The 19,641-nt window shown below is 41.4% G+C and overlaps 1 protein-coding gene across 1 annotated transcript; it reads right to left on the bottom strand.

The window, feature by feature from the left end:
* Window positions 1-6,742: 6,742 nt before the first annotated feature.
* Window positions 6,743-18,183, bottom strand: LOC139401814 (zinc finger protein ZFP2-like). Its single transcript, XM_071145786.1, has 3 exons — window positions 17,627-18,183; window positions 8,761-8,938; window positions 6,743-8,365 (listed from the first exon to the last, which is right to left on the bottom strand). Exons 1-3 carry the CDS (start codon window positions 17,666-17,668, stop codon window positions 7,098-7,100), a joined length of 1,488 nt encoding a protein of 495 aa, XP_071001887.1. The 5' UTR covers window positions 17,669-18,183; the 3' UTR covers window positions 6,743-7,097.
* Window positions 18,184-19,641: the final 1,458 nt, after the last annotated feature.

Raw genomic sequence — 19,641 nt, 5'->3', positions numbered from 1 at the left:
TTGGACTATGGAGTAGCTAGCTAGCGTTTACCGCAGCTTGGACTATGGAGTAGCTAGCTAGCGTTTACCGTAGCTTGGACTATGGAGTAGCCTAGCTAGCGTTTACCGCTTGGACTATGGAGTAGCCTAGCTAGCGTTACCGCAGCTTGGACTATGGAGTAGCTAGCTAGCATATTTTGTTTTGATCTGATGTAGTTAATGTAGTTCAATGCTGTGGCGCTTCCAGGCAGCTGCTCGAGAGTAACGTGTTACAATGTTTGAGATGCTTGTTGGTGTTGTTTTTTCATTGTTTTGTGTCACACTGCATACTGTTCCTTGCTCTTTTAACGAATTAAGCATGGTTTTGACAACGATGAATTGTACAAACGTTGTTGAATACTCATCACATTTTCTACGGATTTACAAAAAATATGCACCTCCACTGGCACCACATATCCGAGACAAACTTTAGTGCCTCGGGATAATGCGCGTAAGAAGCAGGGTGAGATGGACTATATTCTAACTGAATTATGTGACGTCACAAATACGTCCCAGGATGCCCCAAGGACCCCGAATGTGCTGGTTTGTAATTCAAGATCATTGATGAACAAAGTGGATGAATTTGATCTGCTTCTTCATTGCAGTAAATGCAGACATTGGATGCGTCACTTAAACTTGGGCCCACGAAAATATCCCAGATTAATCTCTTTTCATATACAACTATCAGCTGTTCAGAAATGACAGGTCCAGAGAGGAGATGATGAGAGGAGCGGGTGTGGCTATGTATGTGAACCACAGTATGCAGGCAAAGAGAAGAACTGACCCGGAGAGAGAGGAATTTGAGTGTATGTGGCTTCAGCTCCATCCTAAACGACTCCCCAGCTCATTTTCAACTCTGTTCGTGGGACTACTCTACCATCCACCATGGGCAAATGAGAAAACACTTCGGTAGAACACAGTGCATCTCATCAACACTGTCCATGTGATCAGGATGTCCTATACCTAAAGTGTCAAACCCATGTACAACGAGTGACTGGAGGCCCATCTCTCTAACGTCATGCCTTGGAAAAATCCTTCATTAAAAGAAAACTCAAGCCAACAGTTTTATCTGAGTGCACTAATCAGTATGCCTACCTCCCAAACTCCAGCGATACTACCGCCCTTGTGAAAGCCACACACTCCAGGCTGACAACTACAGACTCCAAACATACCAACAATGGTGAGGGTGTTACTTGCTGATATGTCCAAAGCCTTTGATCGAGTAGATCACACAAAGCTCCTGCAACATCTGTTTGACATTGACCTGTGTCCAAGGTTACTAGCCTGGCTCAGCAGCTACACCACAGGAAGAAGACAGAGGGTGATGGTTACTAGCCTGGCTCAGCAGCTACACCACAGGAAGAAGGCAGAGGGTGATGGTTACTAGCCTGGCTACACAGCTACACAACAGGAAGAATGCAGAGGGTGATGGTTACTAGCCTGGCTCAGCAGCTACACCACAGGAAGAAGGCAGAGGGTGATGGTTACTAGCCTGGCTCAGCAGCTACACCACAGGAAGAAGGCAGAGGGTGATGGTTACTAGCCTGGCTCCACAGCTACACCACCGGTAGAAGACAGAGGGTGATGGTTACTAGCCTGGCTCCACAGCTACACCACAGGTAGCTGATAGCAGTGGGTATAAGAGTGTGGGGGTGGGGGGGGGACAAAAAAGCAATTTCAGAATGGGGGGGGTCATGTCACCCCGCCCCCAGTGAAAGTTGCGCTCCTGATTGTTTGTATACTTTAGTTGTCACTGTAGTAGACTAAGTATAGGTGATTAGAAAAAATATCAAGACTGTTTCAAGGACAGCTTTTTTTCCATCTACGTAACATCGCACAAAATCTGAAACTTTCTGTCCAAAAATGATGCAGAAAAATGTATCCATGCTTTTGTCACTTCTAGATTAGACTACTGCAATGCTCTACTTTCCGGCTACCCGGATAAAGCACTAAATAAACTTCGGTTAGTGCTAAACACGGCTGCTAGAATCTTGACTAGAACCAAAAGATGTGATCATATTACTCCAGTGCTAGCCTCCACACTGGCTTCCTGCTAAGGCAAGGGCTGATTTCAAGGTTTTACTGCTAACCTACAAAGTATTACATGGGCTTGCTCCTATCCATCTTTCCGAATTCGTCCTGCCGTACATACCTACATGTACGCTCCGGTCACAAGACGCAGGCCTCCTTAGTGTCCCAAGAATTTCTAAGCAAACAGCTGGAGGCAGGGCTTTCTCCAAAAGAGCTAAATTTTTATGGAATGGTCTGCCTACCCATGTGAGAGACGCAGACTCGGTCATGACCTTTTAAGTCTTTACTGAAGACTCATCTCTTCAGTGGGTCATATGATTGAGTGTAGTCTGGCCCAGGGGTGTGAAGGTGAACAGAAAGGAGCGACGAATCGCCCTTGCTGTCTCTGCCTGGCCAGTTCCCCTTTCCACTGGGATTCTCTGCCTCTAACCCTATTACCTGAGTCACTGGCTTATTGGTGTTCTTCCATGCCTTCCCTAGGAGGGGTGCGTCACTTGAGTGGATTGAGTCACTGATGTGATCTTCCTGTCCGGGTTGGCGCCCCCCTCGGGTTCACGCTGTGGGGGAGATCTTCGTGGGCTATACAAGGCCTTGTCTCAGAGTAGTAGGATGGTGGCGGAAGATAGCCATCTAGTGGTGTGGGGGCTGTGCTTTGGTAAAGTGGGTGGGGTTAAATTCTGCCTGTTTGGCCCTGTCTGGGGGTATCGTCGGATGGGGTCACAGTGTCTCCCGACCCCTCCTATCTCAGACTCCAGTATTTATGCTGCAACAGTATATGTGTCAGGGGGCTAAGAGTCAGTTTGTTAGATCTGGAGTATTTCTTCTGTTTTATCCCGTGTGAATTTAAATTCTCTCTGCCCTAAGACCATGCCTCAGGTCTCTCTCTCTCTCTCATTTACTCCTGAGGTGCTTGACCTGTTGCACCCGCTACAACCACTGTGATTATTATTATTTGTCCCTGCTGGTCATCTATAAACATTTGAACATCTTGGCCATGTACTGTTATAATCTCCACCTGGCACAGCCAGAAGAGGACTGGCCACCCCTCAGAGCCTGGTTCCTCTCTAGGTTTCTACCTAGGTTCCTGCCTTTCTAGAGAGTGTTTTCTAGCCACCGTGCTTCTACATCTGCATTAATTGCGGTTTGGGGTTTTAGGCTGGGTTTCTGTACAGCACTTTGTGACATCGGCTGATGTAAAAAAGGCTTTATAAATACATTTGATTGAATGATTAGATTATGTTGAAATGGTGCTTGAATAGTGGAGGCAGCGCCTGATTTCTTTGCGTTAACAATAATTCAATAGTTGTTGAGTAGTCTGAAAGCATCCGAAACATTCACTTGCTTGACCATTCTGTAGGTCATGTAACTGTTAGTTACATGGAACATATTTGGTTAACTTCACCGGAAAGACGTTGCACTCCGGTTTTATGATTACACAAAAAGGTGTGGTTGAATTTATTCTGCCACTGTCTTCTTGTCACGGCTGTGTCAAGGCATATGAACGAACAGGTTAGAGCAAACAATAAAATATCCCAAGTTTTTAATTACCATCAGTTTAATTTGTCCAGCTGTTCAAATGTAAATGGATGATCAAAGATGACGAAAATAGGCCTAGACATGTTATACACCACAGTAAGCATACTGTAAAATAAAACTAAACTTACCCGATCCATCGTTGAAGCTATTTTTTCTTCAACATTTCTTCAAATAAAAAAAACGTGACAGTAAATCTGTAGCTAGCCCCCACTATAGTTACTTTCTTTGTTACAGCGTTCAGATAAAGAACAGCTATACCAGAGCCATCAAACGTCCTTTTAAATATTAAAACTAGATTTAATTTGTGACAATAAAATGTCTGATGTAGGCTAACCTAACTTCAGAAAGATCCTGGATAAGATCTTACCTGATCTATTAAAGTCAGGAAAACGTTCAAAACCCTATTCACCAAGAATCATGCTGTCTGTTATCGTCTAACTCTATACGAGTCTGTTGGAACAACGTCCTCTTCGGGAGTCCAGATAGTTTTAATTGTCTGAGGCCCAGTAAGGGAAGCCTATATAATACCAGACTGATTACCGCTGCGCTGTCCGTGCAGCGAACCAGTAAAACCCAAAGTATGTTCAATCCGAAGTCTGCAGTTGTCATGCAGCACTTAAAGGCAATGCAATCTCCGCAGTTGTCAATGTACTTATACTTCCGTTTCACCGAGCAGCCTCGAAGCAGTTGAGAAGGAAGTGGTCTTCTTCTTCTTTGGTATTATGGCGGTCCGCCATAAACAATTATCGGTTCATACCTCCAGCAAGTGTATTGGCTGTGTATCAGTCTACTATTCTGTAGTATTAATTCATTGCACTTTGTGAAAAACCAACTAACCCTACACCCATTAAAACGTCATTATTCCACTACTTTGGCCCTCTGATTCAACACCAGGCCAGCAGCCTGGGAGGACAGGATATTATCGTTCAAAACATTATAACTCTGCAGTAAAATATTGTACACGCAAGTACTTCTCAACAGCTGCCATCACAACATCTATCCACGGTGTTTTACATTCTACACCTGCGGTACAGTTGACAACCACGGCTATGAACGCCCAAAAATTATTGTTGGTGTTGTTTTTTCTTTTATTTTTTTGTGTCGCACTGCATACTGTTCCTTGCTCTTTTAACGGATTAATTAAGCATGGCTTTGACAACGATGAATTGTACAAACATTGTAGAATACTCATCACTGCTGGAAGGAAGTAGTCAAGAGACGACGTTTGTGTTTATACAGGAAGTACCGCCCCCACTTACCGTCAACCAATCATGTCAATGTTGAGCTAAACAGAGCTTCAGATCTCGCCAGCTTGTAGAATTATAACAATGAAATGAGTTACCTTTGGCTCGTTCAGCCATCCTAATGGGAAAAAGAGGGTCAGCACAGGCTAAGGAGATCTTATACGTTTGTTCTATGAGATAATAGCAGTCAGTTAGTATTACCTTTATTAATAATGAAGCCTTTATGTGATGTAAATGCTTTTTTTTTATTGCATAATTGACATTAGCTAATAAAGATTGATGAACAAAACGAACAAGATCTCCTAAACCTGTGTTTACAACAGTCCTTATTTTCAGCATTTATCCAAAACCATGCAAAACCGCCATTCATTTTCCCCATAGTCTTTGTCCAGCGAACCATGGCAAAATTAGTGCCTATAGAAAGGTGCCATTACTATTTCTCTCTATAGAGCCCCACAGTGGATGAGTCATAATACTCTTAAAACCAATTGGTCATGACATTTTGAGAATCATTTCAATCTCTCTCGGACAAGGTGACTTTTATCAATATAATCGTCTCTATTTACACTCAAATTTCGCAAACGCTAATTAGGATAAAAGTAGACATCATGCAAAACTACAAACCCTTAAAAGCTCCTGCACATCATCTCCAGCTGACACCTTTGCTAACCTTTGCTAGGTATTGTCATTTCAAATCTTGCCCATGACAGGTCACAGAATTGTCCATTTTAAAAAGGTCATTGATTGCAAGATATTAGCTGTTGTCCCTTAGTCTTTTAATGAATGCATAACGGTAAACCTAGACACTTGCCTCTTGGTTAGATTCATTGATACAATTATGGGCTTGTAGCATTAACATCATATTGGAGTCAGAGTCACATTCTTCTGGCAACGGTCCATACTTGATCCCTTACTCTTTTTAATTTTCTTCAATGATCTTCTCCTTTTCCTAATGTATTTTGGTCCTGTTTCATCCAACTGACAACACATTACATTATCAAAGTATGTTTGTCTATTTTATGTTTCTGTCTGAACATATTTTTCACTCTTACAGTCTTCTGACGTTGACAACAGAGTCCTCTGAGGCGTGGGGTTCTCCCTGCCCGAGGCCTGGACACTTTTGAAAGGTAATTTATGACGTTTCAGAATCAATTGTCAAACAAAGTTTAAATGTATAATTTTGTTTTAAAAGCTATGACAGCTCATTTTGATATGTATACTAGAGGTCAAATATCACATTTCTGTCAATCTGAACATTCTGAAGATGTGTGTGATGGACAGCCATGAATCTAATATTTCCAATGATATATGATTAAAGGGTAAACATGAGTAGTAACCTGATGTACTGTATGCTGACGTTGTCATAGGGGTTTTACCCTATGGGAAAACTGAAAGGGATGGAGGGATGAATATAAATAGTGATAAACACACAGAAAGCTACCATTGCTGCTGTGATAGAATACATGTTCAACTCCAGGGACATGGCCCTTCAAAAAAACCCTATGAGACATGTTCACCCCGAGGGGAGCCCCACCGAGCACCCTGGCTCATTGACTATAAGGCCTGCAGATTCATTCAGATTATTTGTTGATCAATGTGTGTGTATGAATGTATATGTGTGTACATTTCAAGAATTCCATTATTTTACTTTTGTATTTGTGAGTATTGTTGTATTTTGTTAGATATAACTGCACTGTTGGAGCTAGGAACACAAGCATTTCTACACACGCAATAACATCTGCTAAACATGTGTATGTGACAAATACAAGAGTGTGTGTTTGTGTGTGAGTACAGGTGCATAGGTTTGTAATTGGTGGAGGGTGGTATGTGCATTAACATTAGTGAAGTAACACATAAAACATTGGTTTAGGTGTTATTACATGATCGGTTGAAATTATTACATTACTCATTAAAAAAAGTTGTTACTCACATAATGTAACTTATTACATTAAATGGAGTAATTTATTACTACAATTCAACATGTTATCATATTAACCAACAAGACATTACATTTACCAGTTTTATTACATAAATCTAAAAGTTATTACATTAACCATTGTTACAAGAGACAGTATGCATAGTTATTACCTGAACCTCATGGATATTATTATCCAATGTATTATTGATCATTTTAATCAATCACAGGTTCAGACAGATCAGAGCTGCATATTATGCTGCACAGAGGTTACCATGGTGATCAGACTAAAGCAACTGTTTAATGGGAGATGGATATGACTGTTCAATATATGTTTTCTATTGATCCTTTATTTATGGATCTGGAACCGGTGACAGATAGGAGGGAGAGGAAATACGGCACGTTTTAGTTTTCTGGTGTTTTTTCATTGGCCCTAAATGAGCAAAACTCTTCCCACAAAAACAGACATAGGGTTTCTCTCCAGTGTGTGTTCGCTGGTGTGAATTTAGGGTCCCTGATTGACTGAATCTCTTTCCACAATGCTCACAGCTGTAAGGTTTCTCTCCTGTGTGTGTTCGCTGGTGTAAATTCAGGTGTACTGATTGACTGAAGCACTTCCCACACTGATCACAGCTATAAGGATTCTCTCCTGTGTGTGTTCGCTGGTGTGTATTCAGGTGTACTGATTGACTGAAGCTCTTCCCACACTGATCACAGCTATAAGGCTTTTCTCCTGTGTGTGTTCGCTGGTGAATAGTTAGTTTTTCTGATACAGCAAAGCTCTTTCCACACTGATCACAGCTATAAGGTTTCTCTCCAGTGTGTGTTCGCTGGTGTGTAGTCAGGGTGGAAGCTAGAGCAAAGCTCTTCCCACATAGACAGACATAAGTTCTCTCTCCAGTGTGTGTTGCCTGGTGTCTAATCAGGGAGGAAACTACAGAGAAGCTCTTCCCACAGTGATCACAGCTATAAGGCTTAACTCCTGTGTGTGTTACCTGGTGTCTATTCAGGGTGGAAGCTACAGCAAAGCTCTTCCCACACTGATCACAGCTGTAAGGCTTCACTCCAGAGTGTGCTAGCTTGTGTGTGGTCAGGTGGACTGCCTGATTGAAGCTCTTCCCACACTGATCACAGCTATAAGGCTTCACTCCAGTGTGTGTTAGCTTGTGTGTCGTCAGGTTGCATGACTGGTTGAAGCTCTTTCCACAATCAAGGCAGGGGTAAGGCCGCTCCCCTGTATGAATTCGCAAATGATATTTGAAGGCGTTAGAAGCAGTAAAACATTTCCCACATTCTGGGCAGCTGTAAGGCTTCTCTCCAGTATGGATTCTTTGGTGTACTTTAAGACCTCCTGCACAGGTGAAACTCTTCCCACACTGAGAGCAGCAGTACGGTTTCTCTCGGGTGTGAATCCGCTGGTGCATAATGAAGCCACTCCTGCTAGTGAAACTCTTCCCACAGTCAGAGCAGTAGTGGTGAGGTTTCTTCCCTCTACATCTCTGCTGGTGTTTCTTGAGGTGTTCTGATCTGGAGAGACTCTTCTCTGTCACGTCAGTAACATGTTGTTGAGGCCCTCCAGATAAGCTCCTCCCACTGAGAGAACGACAGTTAGGGGTGTCACCTGTGAAACAAAGACACTGAATAATAGGTTTTGGAAATATGGGTCCATAAACACTTTATTTTTGTTATTTAGCAGACGCTTTTCTCTAGAGCGACTTTACAGGAGCATTTAGGGTTTTGTACCTTTCTCAAGGGCACACAGACAGATTTTTTACCTAGTTGGCTCAGAGATTTTAACAAGCAACTTTTCGATTAGTGGCCCAATGCTTTGAACTACTAGACAACCTGCTGTCTTTATCATCAATATACACTCATTGGTCAGTTTATTAGGTACACCCCCTCCATTCACAAAACGATCGATAATTTACTGGCCACTGAGTGTTTACTGTTTATGAATGAATTAACAGAAGTTGCAGAAGCAGATTGTGGTCTCATCCACCCCTCCATTGTTCTTACTTGATGAAATCAAATCTCCCTCCTCCTGTCCTTCTCTCACAGTTCCACTCTGCCCTGCTGTTTTCCTGCAGTCGACCAGCCACACAGACACCCTCTTCAGATCCAGCAGTAAGGCGCTACCAGGAGAGTTGTGACCAGGGGACTCCGGCAGGTTGGAGGGGGACGGACTAGCTTTGTCCTGGTGACCACAGGAAGTATTGTACATGGAATATCATTAGACCAAACATTTTATTACTTTAGTCTGAATCTCTGATTGATTGGTGCATACTTGTAATATTGCATTTCTCCTGAAGTGCATCACTGATCACTACTTTCCACAACATTTTCAATCACTTTGGCAGATTTTTCATATGGAAGTGGTATATATACAGTGGGGCAAAAAAGTATTTAGTCAGCCACCAATTGTGCAAGCTCTCCCACTTAAAAAGGGGCCTGTAATTTTCATCATAGGTACACTTCAACTATGACAGACAAAATGAGGGGAAAAAAATCCAGAAAATCACATTGTAGGATTTTTTATGAATTTATTTGCAAATTATGGTGGAAAATAAGTATTTGGTCACCTACAAACAAGCAAGATTTCCATCCACACAGACAGTGTGGTGAAGAAGACTGAACAGCACCTCTTCAACCTCAGGAGGCTGAAGAAATTCAGCTTGGCCCCTAAGACCCACAAACTTTTACAGATGCACCATTGAGAGCATCCTGTCTGGCTGAATCACCGCCTGGTATGGTAACTGCACCATTCACAACTTCAGGGCTCTCCAGAGGGTGGTGCGGTCTGCCCAATGCATCACCGGGGCACAATGCCTGCCCTCCAAGACACTGACAGCACCCAATGTCACAGGTTGGCCAAAAAGATCATCACGTTCATCAACCACCCGAGCCACGGCCTGTTCACACCACTATCATCCAGAAGGCGAGGTCCGTACAGCTTCTCTCAAGGCCATCAAACTGTTATATAGCCATCACTAGCCGGCCTCCACCCAGTACCCTGCCCTGAACTTGTCACTAGCTGACTACCACCCGGTTGCGCTACCATGCACCTTAGAGACTGCTGTCCTTTGTACATAGACATGGAACACTGGTCACTTTAATAATGTTTACATACTGTTTTAACCACTTCATATGTTTATACTATATTCTAGTCAAGGCCATCCTATTCAACTAGTCCTGTATTCTAGTGAAGGCCATCCTATTCAACTAGTCCTGTATTCTAGTCAAGTCCATCCTATTCAACTAGTCCTGTATATACTGTATTCTAGTCAAGGCCATCCTATTCAACTAGTCCTGTATATACTGTATTCTAGTCAAGTCCATCCTATTCAACTAGTCCTGTATATACTGTATTCTAGTCAAGTCCATCCTATTCAACTAGTCCTGTATATACTGTATTCTAGTGAAGGCCATCCTATTCAACTAGTCCTGTATATACTGTATTCTAGTCAAGGCCATCCTATTCAACTAGTCCTGTATATACTGTATTCTAGTCAAGGCCATCCTATTCAACTAGTCCTGTATATACTGTATTCTAGTCAAGTCCATCCTATTCAACTAGTCCTGTATATACTGTATTCTAGTCAAGGCCATTTTTTTGTCACACTTAAATGTTTCAGATCAAACAAATTGTAATATCCTATTCAACTAGTCCTGTATATACTGTATTCTAGTCAAGGCCATCCTATTCAACTAGTCCTGTATATACTGTATTCTATTCCTATGTCCTGTGTTCTAGTCAAGGCCATACTAGTCCTGTATATACTATATTCTAGTCAAGTCCATCCTAAGGCCATCCTATTCAACTAGTCCTGTGTTCTATCAAGGCCATCCTATATAGTCCTACTGTATTCTAGTCAAGTCCATCCTATTCAACTAGTCCTGTATATACTGTATTCTAGTCAAGGCCATCCTATTCAACTAGTCCTGTATATACTGTATTCTAGTCCATCCTATTCAACTAGTCCTGTATATACTGTATTCTAGTCCATCCTATTCAACTAGTCCTGTATATACTGTATTCTAGTCCATCTGTATGGCCTGTATATACTGTATGTGTCCTGTATATACTAATTCTAGTGAATTGCCTGTATATACTGTATTCCATCAAGGCCATCCTAGTTGTAATATCATGAATTAACTGTGTATATACTGTTAATCATTCATTCCTGTATTACTGTATTCTAGTCAAGGCCATCCTATTCAACTAGTCCTGTATATACTGTATTCTAATCCTATTCAACTAGTCCTGTATATACTGTATTCTAGTCAAGTCCATCCTATTCAACTAGTCCTGTATATACTGTATTCTAGTCAAGTCCATGATATACTGTATTATAGTCAAGGCCATCCTATTCAACTAGTCCTGTATATACTGTATTCTTTCCTATTCAACTAGTCCTGTATATACTGTATTCTAGTCAAGGCCGTCCTATTCAACTAGTCCTGTATATACTGTATTCTAGTGAAGGCCATCCTATTCAACTTGTCCTGTATATACTGTATTCTAGTCCATCCTATTCAACTAGTCCTGTATATACTGTATTCTAGTCCATCCTATTCAACTAGTCCTGTATATACTGTATTCTAGTCCATCCTATTCAACTAGTCCTGTATATACTGTATTCTAGTCAAGGCCATCCTATTCAACTAGTCCTGTATATACTGTATTCTAGTCAAGTCCATCCTATTCAACTAGTCCTGTATATACTGTATTCTAGTCAAGTCCATCCTATTCAACTAGTCCTGTATATACTGTATTCCAAGTCCATCCTATTCAACTAGTCCTGTATATACTGTATTCTAGTCCATCCTATTCAACTAGTCCTGTATATTGCCCATCCTATTCAACTTGTCCTGTATATACTGTATTCTAGTCCATCCTATTCAACTAGTCCTGTACTGTATTCTAGGGCCATCCTATTCAACTAGTCCTGTATTCTAGTCAAGGCCATCCTATTCAACTAGTCCTGTATATACTGTATTCTAGTCAAGTCCATCCTATTCAACTAGTCCTGTATATACTGTATTCTAGTCAAGGCCATTTCACGAGCCACACCCAGGCCTGATTACTGCCAGACCTGTTGAATCAATAAATCACTTAAATAGAACCTGTCTGACAAAGTGAAGTAGGTCCCCCAAAAGATCTCAAAAAGCAAGACATCATGTCGCGATCCAAAGAAATTCAGGAACAGATGAGAAACAAAGTCATTGACATCTATCAGTCTGGAAAGGGTTACAAAGCCATTTCTAAAGCTGTGGGACTCCAGCGAACCACGGTGAGAGACATTATTCACACATGGAGAATTTGGAACAGTGGTGTACCTTCCCAGGAGTGGCCAGCCTTCCAAAATTACCCCAAGAGCGCAGCGACGACTCATCCAAGAGGTCACAAAAGGACCCACATCAACATCTGAAAGAACTGCAGGCCTCACTTGCCTCAGTTAAGGTTGAGTCATGAACACTGACCTTAAGAAAGACACTGGGCAAAAATAGCATCCATGGCAGTGTCATGACTTTGCCCTCTTTGGACACAGCTCTGCACCATCCACCTACCAGCACCACCCCCTGCCAGCACCATCCCCCTGCCAGCACCACCCCCTTGCCAGCACCACCCCCTTGCCAGCACCACCCCCTTGCCAGCACCACCCCCTTGCCAGCACCACCCCCTTGCCAGCACCACCCCCTTGCCAGCACCACCCCCTCCCACCTGCCAGCACCATCCCCCTGCCAGCACCATCCCCCTGCCAGCACCATCCCCCTCTCTCTGTCTCCTACAACTAGGCTGCTGTGGTCAGAGAGGTCGTAAATTCCTGGAGGAGATTATCTTCTCATGGCCACAGTATAGAGAGAGAGTGAATTTTCATAGAGAGAACAAAGGAATTTCTTACACCTCACAGAACTTGAGGTCCGAACAACATTTATGTTCTGGAGAATGTATAAAAGATCGGTGAAGAATCCAGCTACGAACTGGTCCATTTGGTACAATTTTGTGAAACAATACGACCACATTACCATAACGCTGTTTATACAATAGCCTCAGATATGAGACTTACATCTAATTGTTGTATAAGATGAATGAGTGAGGATGATACTGTTTGTGAAATTGTGTAATGTGATTTTGGACTGTTTAATGAAGGAAACTCCAAATCCCTTTGGAGTTTAACTAAATCAGAGGAAGTCCATCTCTGAATGGCTTAAAAAAACAAAAATGAAGGTTTTGGAGTGGCCCACTCAAAGTCCGGACTTGAATCTGATTGAGATGCTGTGGCGTGACCTTAAATGCGGTTCATGCTAAAAAACCCTCCAATGTGGCTGAATTAAAACAATTCTGCAAAGAAGAGTAGGCCAAAATTCCTCCACAGCGATGTGAAAGACTCATTGCCAGTTATCTCAAATGCTTGATTGCAGTTGTTGCTGCCGAGGGTGGCATAACCAATTATTAGGTTTAGGGGGCAATTGCTTTTTCACATAAGCCATGAAGTTTGGCATAGCTTTTTTCCCTTAATAAATAAAATCATCACTTAAAATGCATTTTATGTTTACTTGGGTTATTTGTGTAATATTTAAAGTTGTTTGATGATCTGAAACATTTAAGTGTGACAAATGTGCAAAAAAATAAGAAATCAGGAAGGGGGCAAATACGTTTTCACAGCACTGTGCACGCACACACACACACACACACTATTCTATCCTACAGGTAGAATATTTAGTATATCCACATACTGTCTCTACATCCTGTGATGGAAAATGTTATCATGTGAAGAGCAGCCTTGAAAATGTTCATCTTTTCTAAATGTCAAATAATCCTTGGTTCCTGCCAATTATTCCTCCTCCACCAAACTTCACAGTTGGCAATATGTATTACAGCAGGCAGCATTCTCCCCCCTGCCAAACCCAGATTTGTCGTTCGGCGGTGAGCCTTACACCACTCCAGCCGACGCTTGGCATTGCGCATGGTGATTTTAGGCTTGTGTGCAGCTGCTCAGCTATGGAAAGCCATTTCATGAAACTCCAGACGAACAGTTATTGTGCTGACGTTGCGTCCAGAGGCAGTTTGGAACTCGGTAGGGAGGGTTGCAAAAGAGATGATTTTTACAGGCTATGCGCTTTAGTCCTCGGCGGTCAGACTCAGATATTGTGTGGCGTACCAGTTCTCCATGGAGCCAGTGTTAATCCTCGATGCTTCTACGTCACAATAACAGCACTTACAGTTAACCGGGGAAGCTCTAGCAGGGCAGAAATTTGGCATACTGACATGTTGGATCGGTGGCATCCTATGGCGATGCCACGGTGAAAGTCACTGAGGTCTTCAGTAAGGCCATTCTACTGCCAATATTTGTCTATGGAGATTGCATGGCTGTGTGCTCAATTGTATTCACCTGTCAGCAACGGGTGTGGCTGAAATAGCCAAATCCAATAATTTGAAGGGGTGTCCACATACTTATGAATGTACTGTATTTATACTCTGGACTGATATTTATATATTTCTGAATTCCATTCCTTTAGATGTGTAACGTTATTGTTGTGAATTGTTAGATATCACTGCACTGTTGGAACTAGACACACAAGCATTTCACTACACCCTCAATAAGATCTGATAAACATGTGCATGGACCAATACAATCTGACTTGATTTGTTTTCTCAGCTACAGTTTGAGTTATGTCCTGTCTGACAGTGAAAAATGGAAAGATCTTACCATAGCTTGGACTATGGAGTAGCTAGCTAGCGTTTGTGGTAGAAATGTCAACATTGTTATTCAAATGACCTTTTATAGAATATTTTTTAATTAGTAATTTCACACTGTCTGTTGGCCTGAGAGGAGCCTCTGAGGCTTAATGCTGGCAGTTGATTTATGATACCTTGGTGATAAAACCTAAACTACATTCCACTGCATGATTAGTGTCTGTGTGAAATGCTGGTCTGTCTGCCAGAGCCAGGAAAACTCTCCCTCCAGTTTCTCTTCCCCACATCACAAATGGACACTGGACTTCATCTGTTGTGGGAAGGACCCAGTGTCCCATGTTTATACATAAATTATAATACAACAAGCAGTAAATGACCGAGACAGACATTTGGCGCCATGTAAATCTTGCTGTCTGTTACTGTCTGTACCCTTGTATAATTTCACAAATCTGTTACTTATGAGGACTCAGGAGGACTATAAAAAGTAGTATTTGGGCTTTTTGCTCTACACACCATCTGGTGACCATTAACCCTCCATTACTGCAGTAATTATTAATAAAGTTGGATGTTTTTGTAGAAATATAAAAGTCTCTCCTTTTGATTAGAATAATTACCACGACATGTTGAAAAAGTCCATGGAATGCATTATAAGGTAGCTAGCTGCATGACAATTTTGTTTAACTGATGTAGCTAGCTAATTATGTTTTGTGGAGAAAAAAAATGTAACGTTAGGACTGCCGTTTAGACATGAACTAGCTATTGTTGTCGGCAGTTCTTGTCTGCTGGCTAACTAATGGCTGAAGTCATTTGTGTAACAAACCTTCCATAAACAATTACAGTTAGTTACCTTTCTTTGCCTGTTCGTTAGCTACAGAGGCTAGCTGCTGGACTTTGGACAAGAAAGCTAACGTTAGCTAATAGCAGCTGTATTGTTACCAAGCAACCAAGTTGCTGACCCTTTAGATAGAACTGAGATATTACTAATTTATTTTCAGCTACATCAGAAATGCTACAAAAAGGGTAGCACAACGTAACCAAGACTAAAGAGATGATTGTGGACTACAGGAAAAGGAGCACCGAGCACGTCCCCATTCTCATCGACGGGGCTGTAGTGGAGCAGGTTGAGAGCTTCAAGTTCCTTGGTGGCCACATCAACAAACTAGAATGGTCCAAACACACCAAGACAGTCGTGAAGAGGGCACGACAAAGCCTATTCCCCCCCAGCAAACTAAAAAGATTTGGCATGGGCCCTCAGATCCTCAAAAGGATTTATACAGCTGCAACATCGAGAGTATCCTGACAGGTTGCATCACTGCCTGGCACGGCAATTGCTCGGTCTCCGACCGTAAGGCATTTCAGTGGGTAGTGCATACGGCCCAGTACATCACTGGGGCTAAGCTGCCTGCCATTCAGGACCTTTACACCAGGCAGTGTCAGAAAAAGGCCATAAAAATAGTCAAAGACCCCAGCCACCCCAGTCATAGAGTGTTCTCTCTGCTACCGCACGGCAAGCGGTACCGGAGTTCCAAGTCTACGACAAAAAGGCTTCTCAACAGTTTTTACCCAAAAGCCATAAGACTCCTGAACAGGTAATCAAATGGCAACCTGGACTATTTACATTGTGTGCCCCCAACCCCTCTTTTACGCTGCTGCTACTCTGTTTATCTTATATGCATAGTCACTTTAACTATACATTCATGTACATACTACCTCAATTGGCCTGACCAACCAGTGCTCCCGCACATTGGCTACCCACACTATCTGCATTGTGTCCCGCCACCCACCAACCCCTCCTTTACGCTACTGCTACTCTCTGTTCATCATATATGCATAGTCACTTAACCATATCTACATGAACATACTACCTCAATCAGCCTGACTAACCAGTGTCTGTATCAATCAATCAATCAAATTTTATTTGTCACATACACATGGTTAGCAGATGTTAATGCGAGTGTAGCGAAATGCTTGTGCTTCTAGTTCCGACAATGCAGTAATAACAAGTAATCTAACTAACAATTCCAAAACTACTGTCTTGTACACAGTGTAAGGGGATAAAGAATATGTACATAAGGATATATGAATGAGTGATGGTACAGAGCAGCATAGGCAAGATACAGTAGATGGTATCGGGTACAGTATGTACAAATGAGATGAGTATGTAAACAAAGTGGCATAGTATAGTATAAAGTGGCTAGTGATACATGTATTACATAAGGATACCGTCGATGATATAGAGTACAGTATATACGTATGCGTATGAGATGAATAATGTAGGGTAAGTAACATTTATATAAGGTAGCATTGTTTAAAGTGGCTAGTGATATATTTACATCATTTCCCATCAATTCCCATTATTAAAGTGGCTGGAGTTGAGTCAGTGTCAGTGTGTTGGCAGCAGCCACTCAGTATATAGCCTTGCTACTGTTATTTTCAACTGTCTTTTTACTGTTGTTTTATTTCTTATTTACCCATTGTTCACCTAATATGTTCTTTTGCACTATTGGTTAGAGCCTGTAAGTAAGCATTTCATTGTATTGTCTACACCGGTTGTATTCGGCGCACGTGACAAAAACTTTGATTTGACATCATTGGTTCTTAATTGACAGAAATGTGCACCTGAGGTAGTGCAGGCAGCCCGTTTTCTTTGTGACTTGCGGTAACTAAATCAATAGTTATTTAGTAGTTCGAAAATGTCGGAAACATTAACTGGCTTGAACATGCTGTAGGTCATGTAACTGTTTGTTAAATACAAAATGTTGTGGGTTTCACCGGTTTTATGATTGAACAAAGGTTGTGATTGAATTTATTCTGCCACTGTATTCTTGTTTCGGCTGTGTCAAGGCATATGAACTAACAGGTTATAGAGCAAACACAATTATCACAACACACAGGTTGTAATATGCCTATTTTTCTGCCTTGGCTTCCCGGTGACTTTACCAACACACCGTTACTGCAAGATGTAGGCTCATTTCTCCATGGTTCTGACTTAACCTGCCATTGCCTTGTATCAATCTGTGTGCTTTAGGCGAAGACAAAATATCCCTCATTTTTATTTCCACAATTGTTTATTTTGTCCAGCTGTTCAAATGAAACGAATGGATATGGAAAGTCAGAAGATGATAACTAGACATGTTATACACCACAGTAAGCAAATTGTTAATAAAAGTAAACCAAACTTACCCGATCCATCGTGGAAGCTATTCTTTCTTCAAATAAAAACATGACAGTAAATCTGTAGCTAGCCTACACTACAGTTACTTTCTTTGTTGCAGAATTCAGATAAAACAAAAACAGCTAGACCAGAGCAATCAGACGTCCTTTTCAATATCAAAACTTTAGTGGTGAGAAATAAATGTGATGTAGGCTAATCTCACATAGATTTGACCTGATCTATTAAAGTATAAACGTTTAAAGCCCTATTCACCAAGAATCCTGTTATCTGTTATCGTCTAACTCTACCCGAGAGTCTGTTGGAACAACGTCCTCTTCAAGAGTCAAGATAGACAATTAATACTAAGGCCCAGTAAAGGAAGCCTATAAAATACCAGACTGATTACAGCAGCGATATCCGTGCAGCGAACCAGTAAAACCCAATGTAATGTTCAATCCGACGTCTGCAGTGGAATTTTACAGCAATGCAACCGTGCTAGATGTTAGGGCATTCACACTTCCTGCGAGAAGGGCTGTTGAAAATCAACAAAACGTCTTCTTCTTCGGTATTATGGCGGTTTGCATACAATTATTATTGGTGCATGCTGCCACCTACTGATTTGTCTTTTTATCACCTTACTATTTTCATTACACTTCGTGACAAAAATTGCCGAGCCAACTACCCTACACCCATTAAAACTTCATAATTATTCCACATATTTGGCCCTCTGATCCTACACCAGGCCAACAGCCTGGGAGGACAGGATATTATCCTTCAAAACATCTTGTAACTCTGCAGTAAAATATTGTACACCCAAGTACTTCTCAACAGCTGCCACCACAACATCTATCCACTGTGTTTTACATTCTATTACTGTGGTGCTGTTGACAACCATGGCCATGAAAACAAAACAACCTTTCTGAAGCATATTATTCCTGTCATTCTCTATTGACCTCAGCTTACATTAGATAGTTAATCCAGAGATTCTTACCTTTAATGCTAGATCATTGATTGCAAGATATTAGCTCTTGTCACTTAGTATTTTAATGAATGCATAATGGTAAACCTAGACACTTGCATATTATAGTATTCTGAGTGGTGACTGAAGGCTCTCTACCTTGACTAGATTCATTGATACAATTATGGGTCTTTAGCATCACGTAATATTGGAGTCAGAGTCAAAATGTTCTTCACTCTTCACCTTCTTCTGGCAACGGTCCATACTTGATCCCTTACTCTTTTTAATTTGCTTTTATGATCTTCATCTTTTCCAAATGTGTATTTTTGTCCTGTTTCGTCTATCTGATAAATACATTACATTATCAAAGTATGTTTGTCTATTTGAATCTTTTTCTCGCTCTTACGTTGACATCAAAGTCCTGAGGCATGGAGTGACCTCTGAAGAGTGGAGATCAGGGTGGAGGTGGTAGCCAATGATGGGGTGGGGGTGCGGTTTGGGGTCCGAGGCCTGGCCACTTTTTAAAGGTAATTTTTATGACGTTTCAGAACCACTTGTCAAACAAAGTTAAAATTGTATAATTTTTAAAGCAATGACAGGCAATTCTGATATGCATCCTAGATTTAAAAGTTCACATTTCTGTCGATCTGAACATTCTGAGAATGTGTCTGATGGATAGCTATGAATCTAATATTTCCAATGAGCTATGATTAAAGGGTATACATGAGTAATAACCTGTATGCTGACATTGTCATAGTGTAAAACCCCAATGGGAAAACTGAATGGGATGGAGGGATGAATAGAAATAGTGATAAACACACAGAATGCTACCATTGCTGCAATGATAGAACACATTTTACACTCCAGGGACACAGTGATTCATTTTATTTTAAGGTCTATGAGACATTTTCACCCCGACTGAGCCCCTTGGCTCATTGACCATAAGGTCTACAGATTAATTCAGTAAAAATAAAAGATAATTGTGTGTGATTGTGTGATTGTGCAGTTGTGTACATTTCAATAACTCCTTTCTTTTAATTTTAGATGTGTGTATTTTTGTGTATTGTTAGATATTACCACAATGTT

Source organism: Oncorhynchus clarkii, unplaced genomic scaffold, assembly GCF_045791955.1.
Source record: "Oncorhynchus clarkii lewisi isolate Uvic-CL-2024 unplaced genomic scaffold, UVic_Ocla_1.0 unplaced_contig_11086_pilon_pilon, whole genome shotgun sequence".
Classification (NCBI taxonomy): Eukaryota; Metazoa; Chordata; class Actinopteri; order Salmoniformes; family Salmonidae; genus Oncorhynchus; species Oncorhynchus clarkii.
The sequence above is the reverse complement of the archived record's forward strand: the minus strand, read 5'-3'. Positions and strand labels throughout refer to the sequence as shown.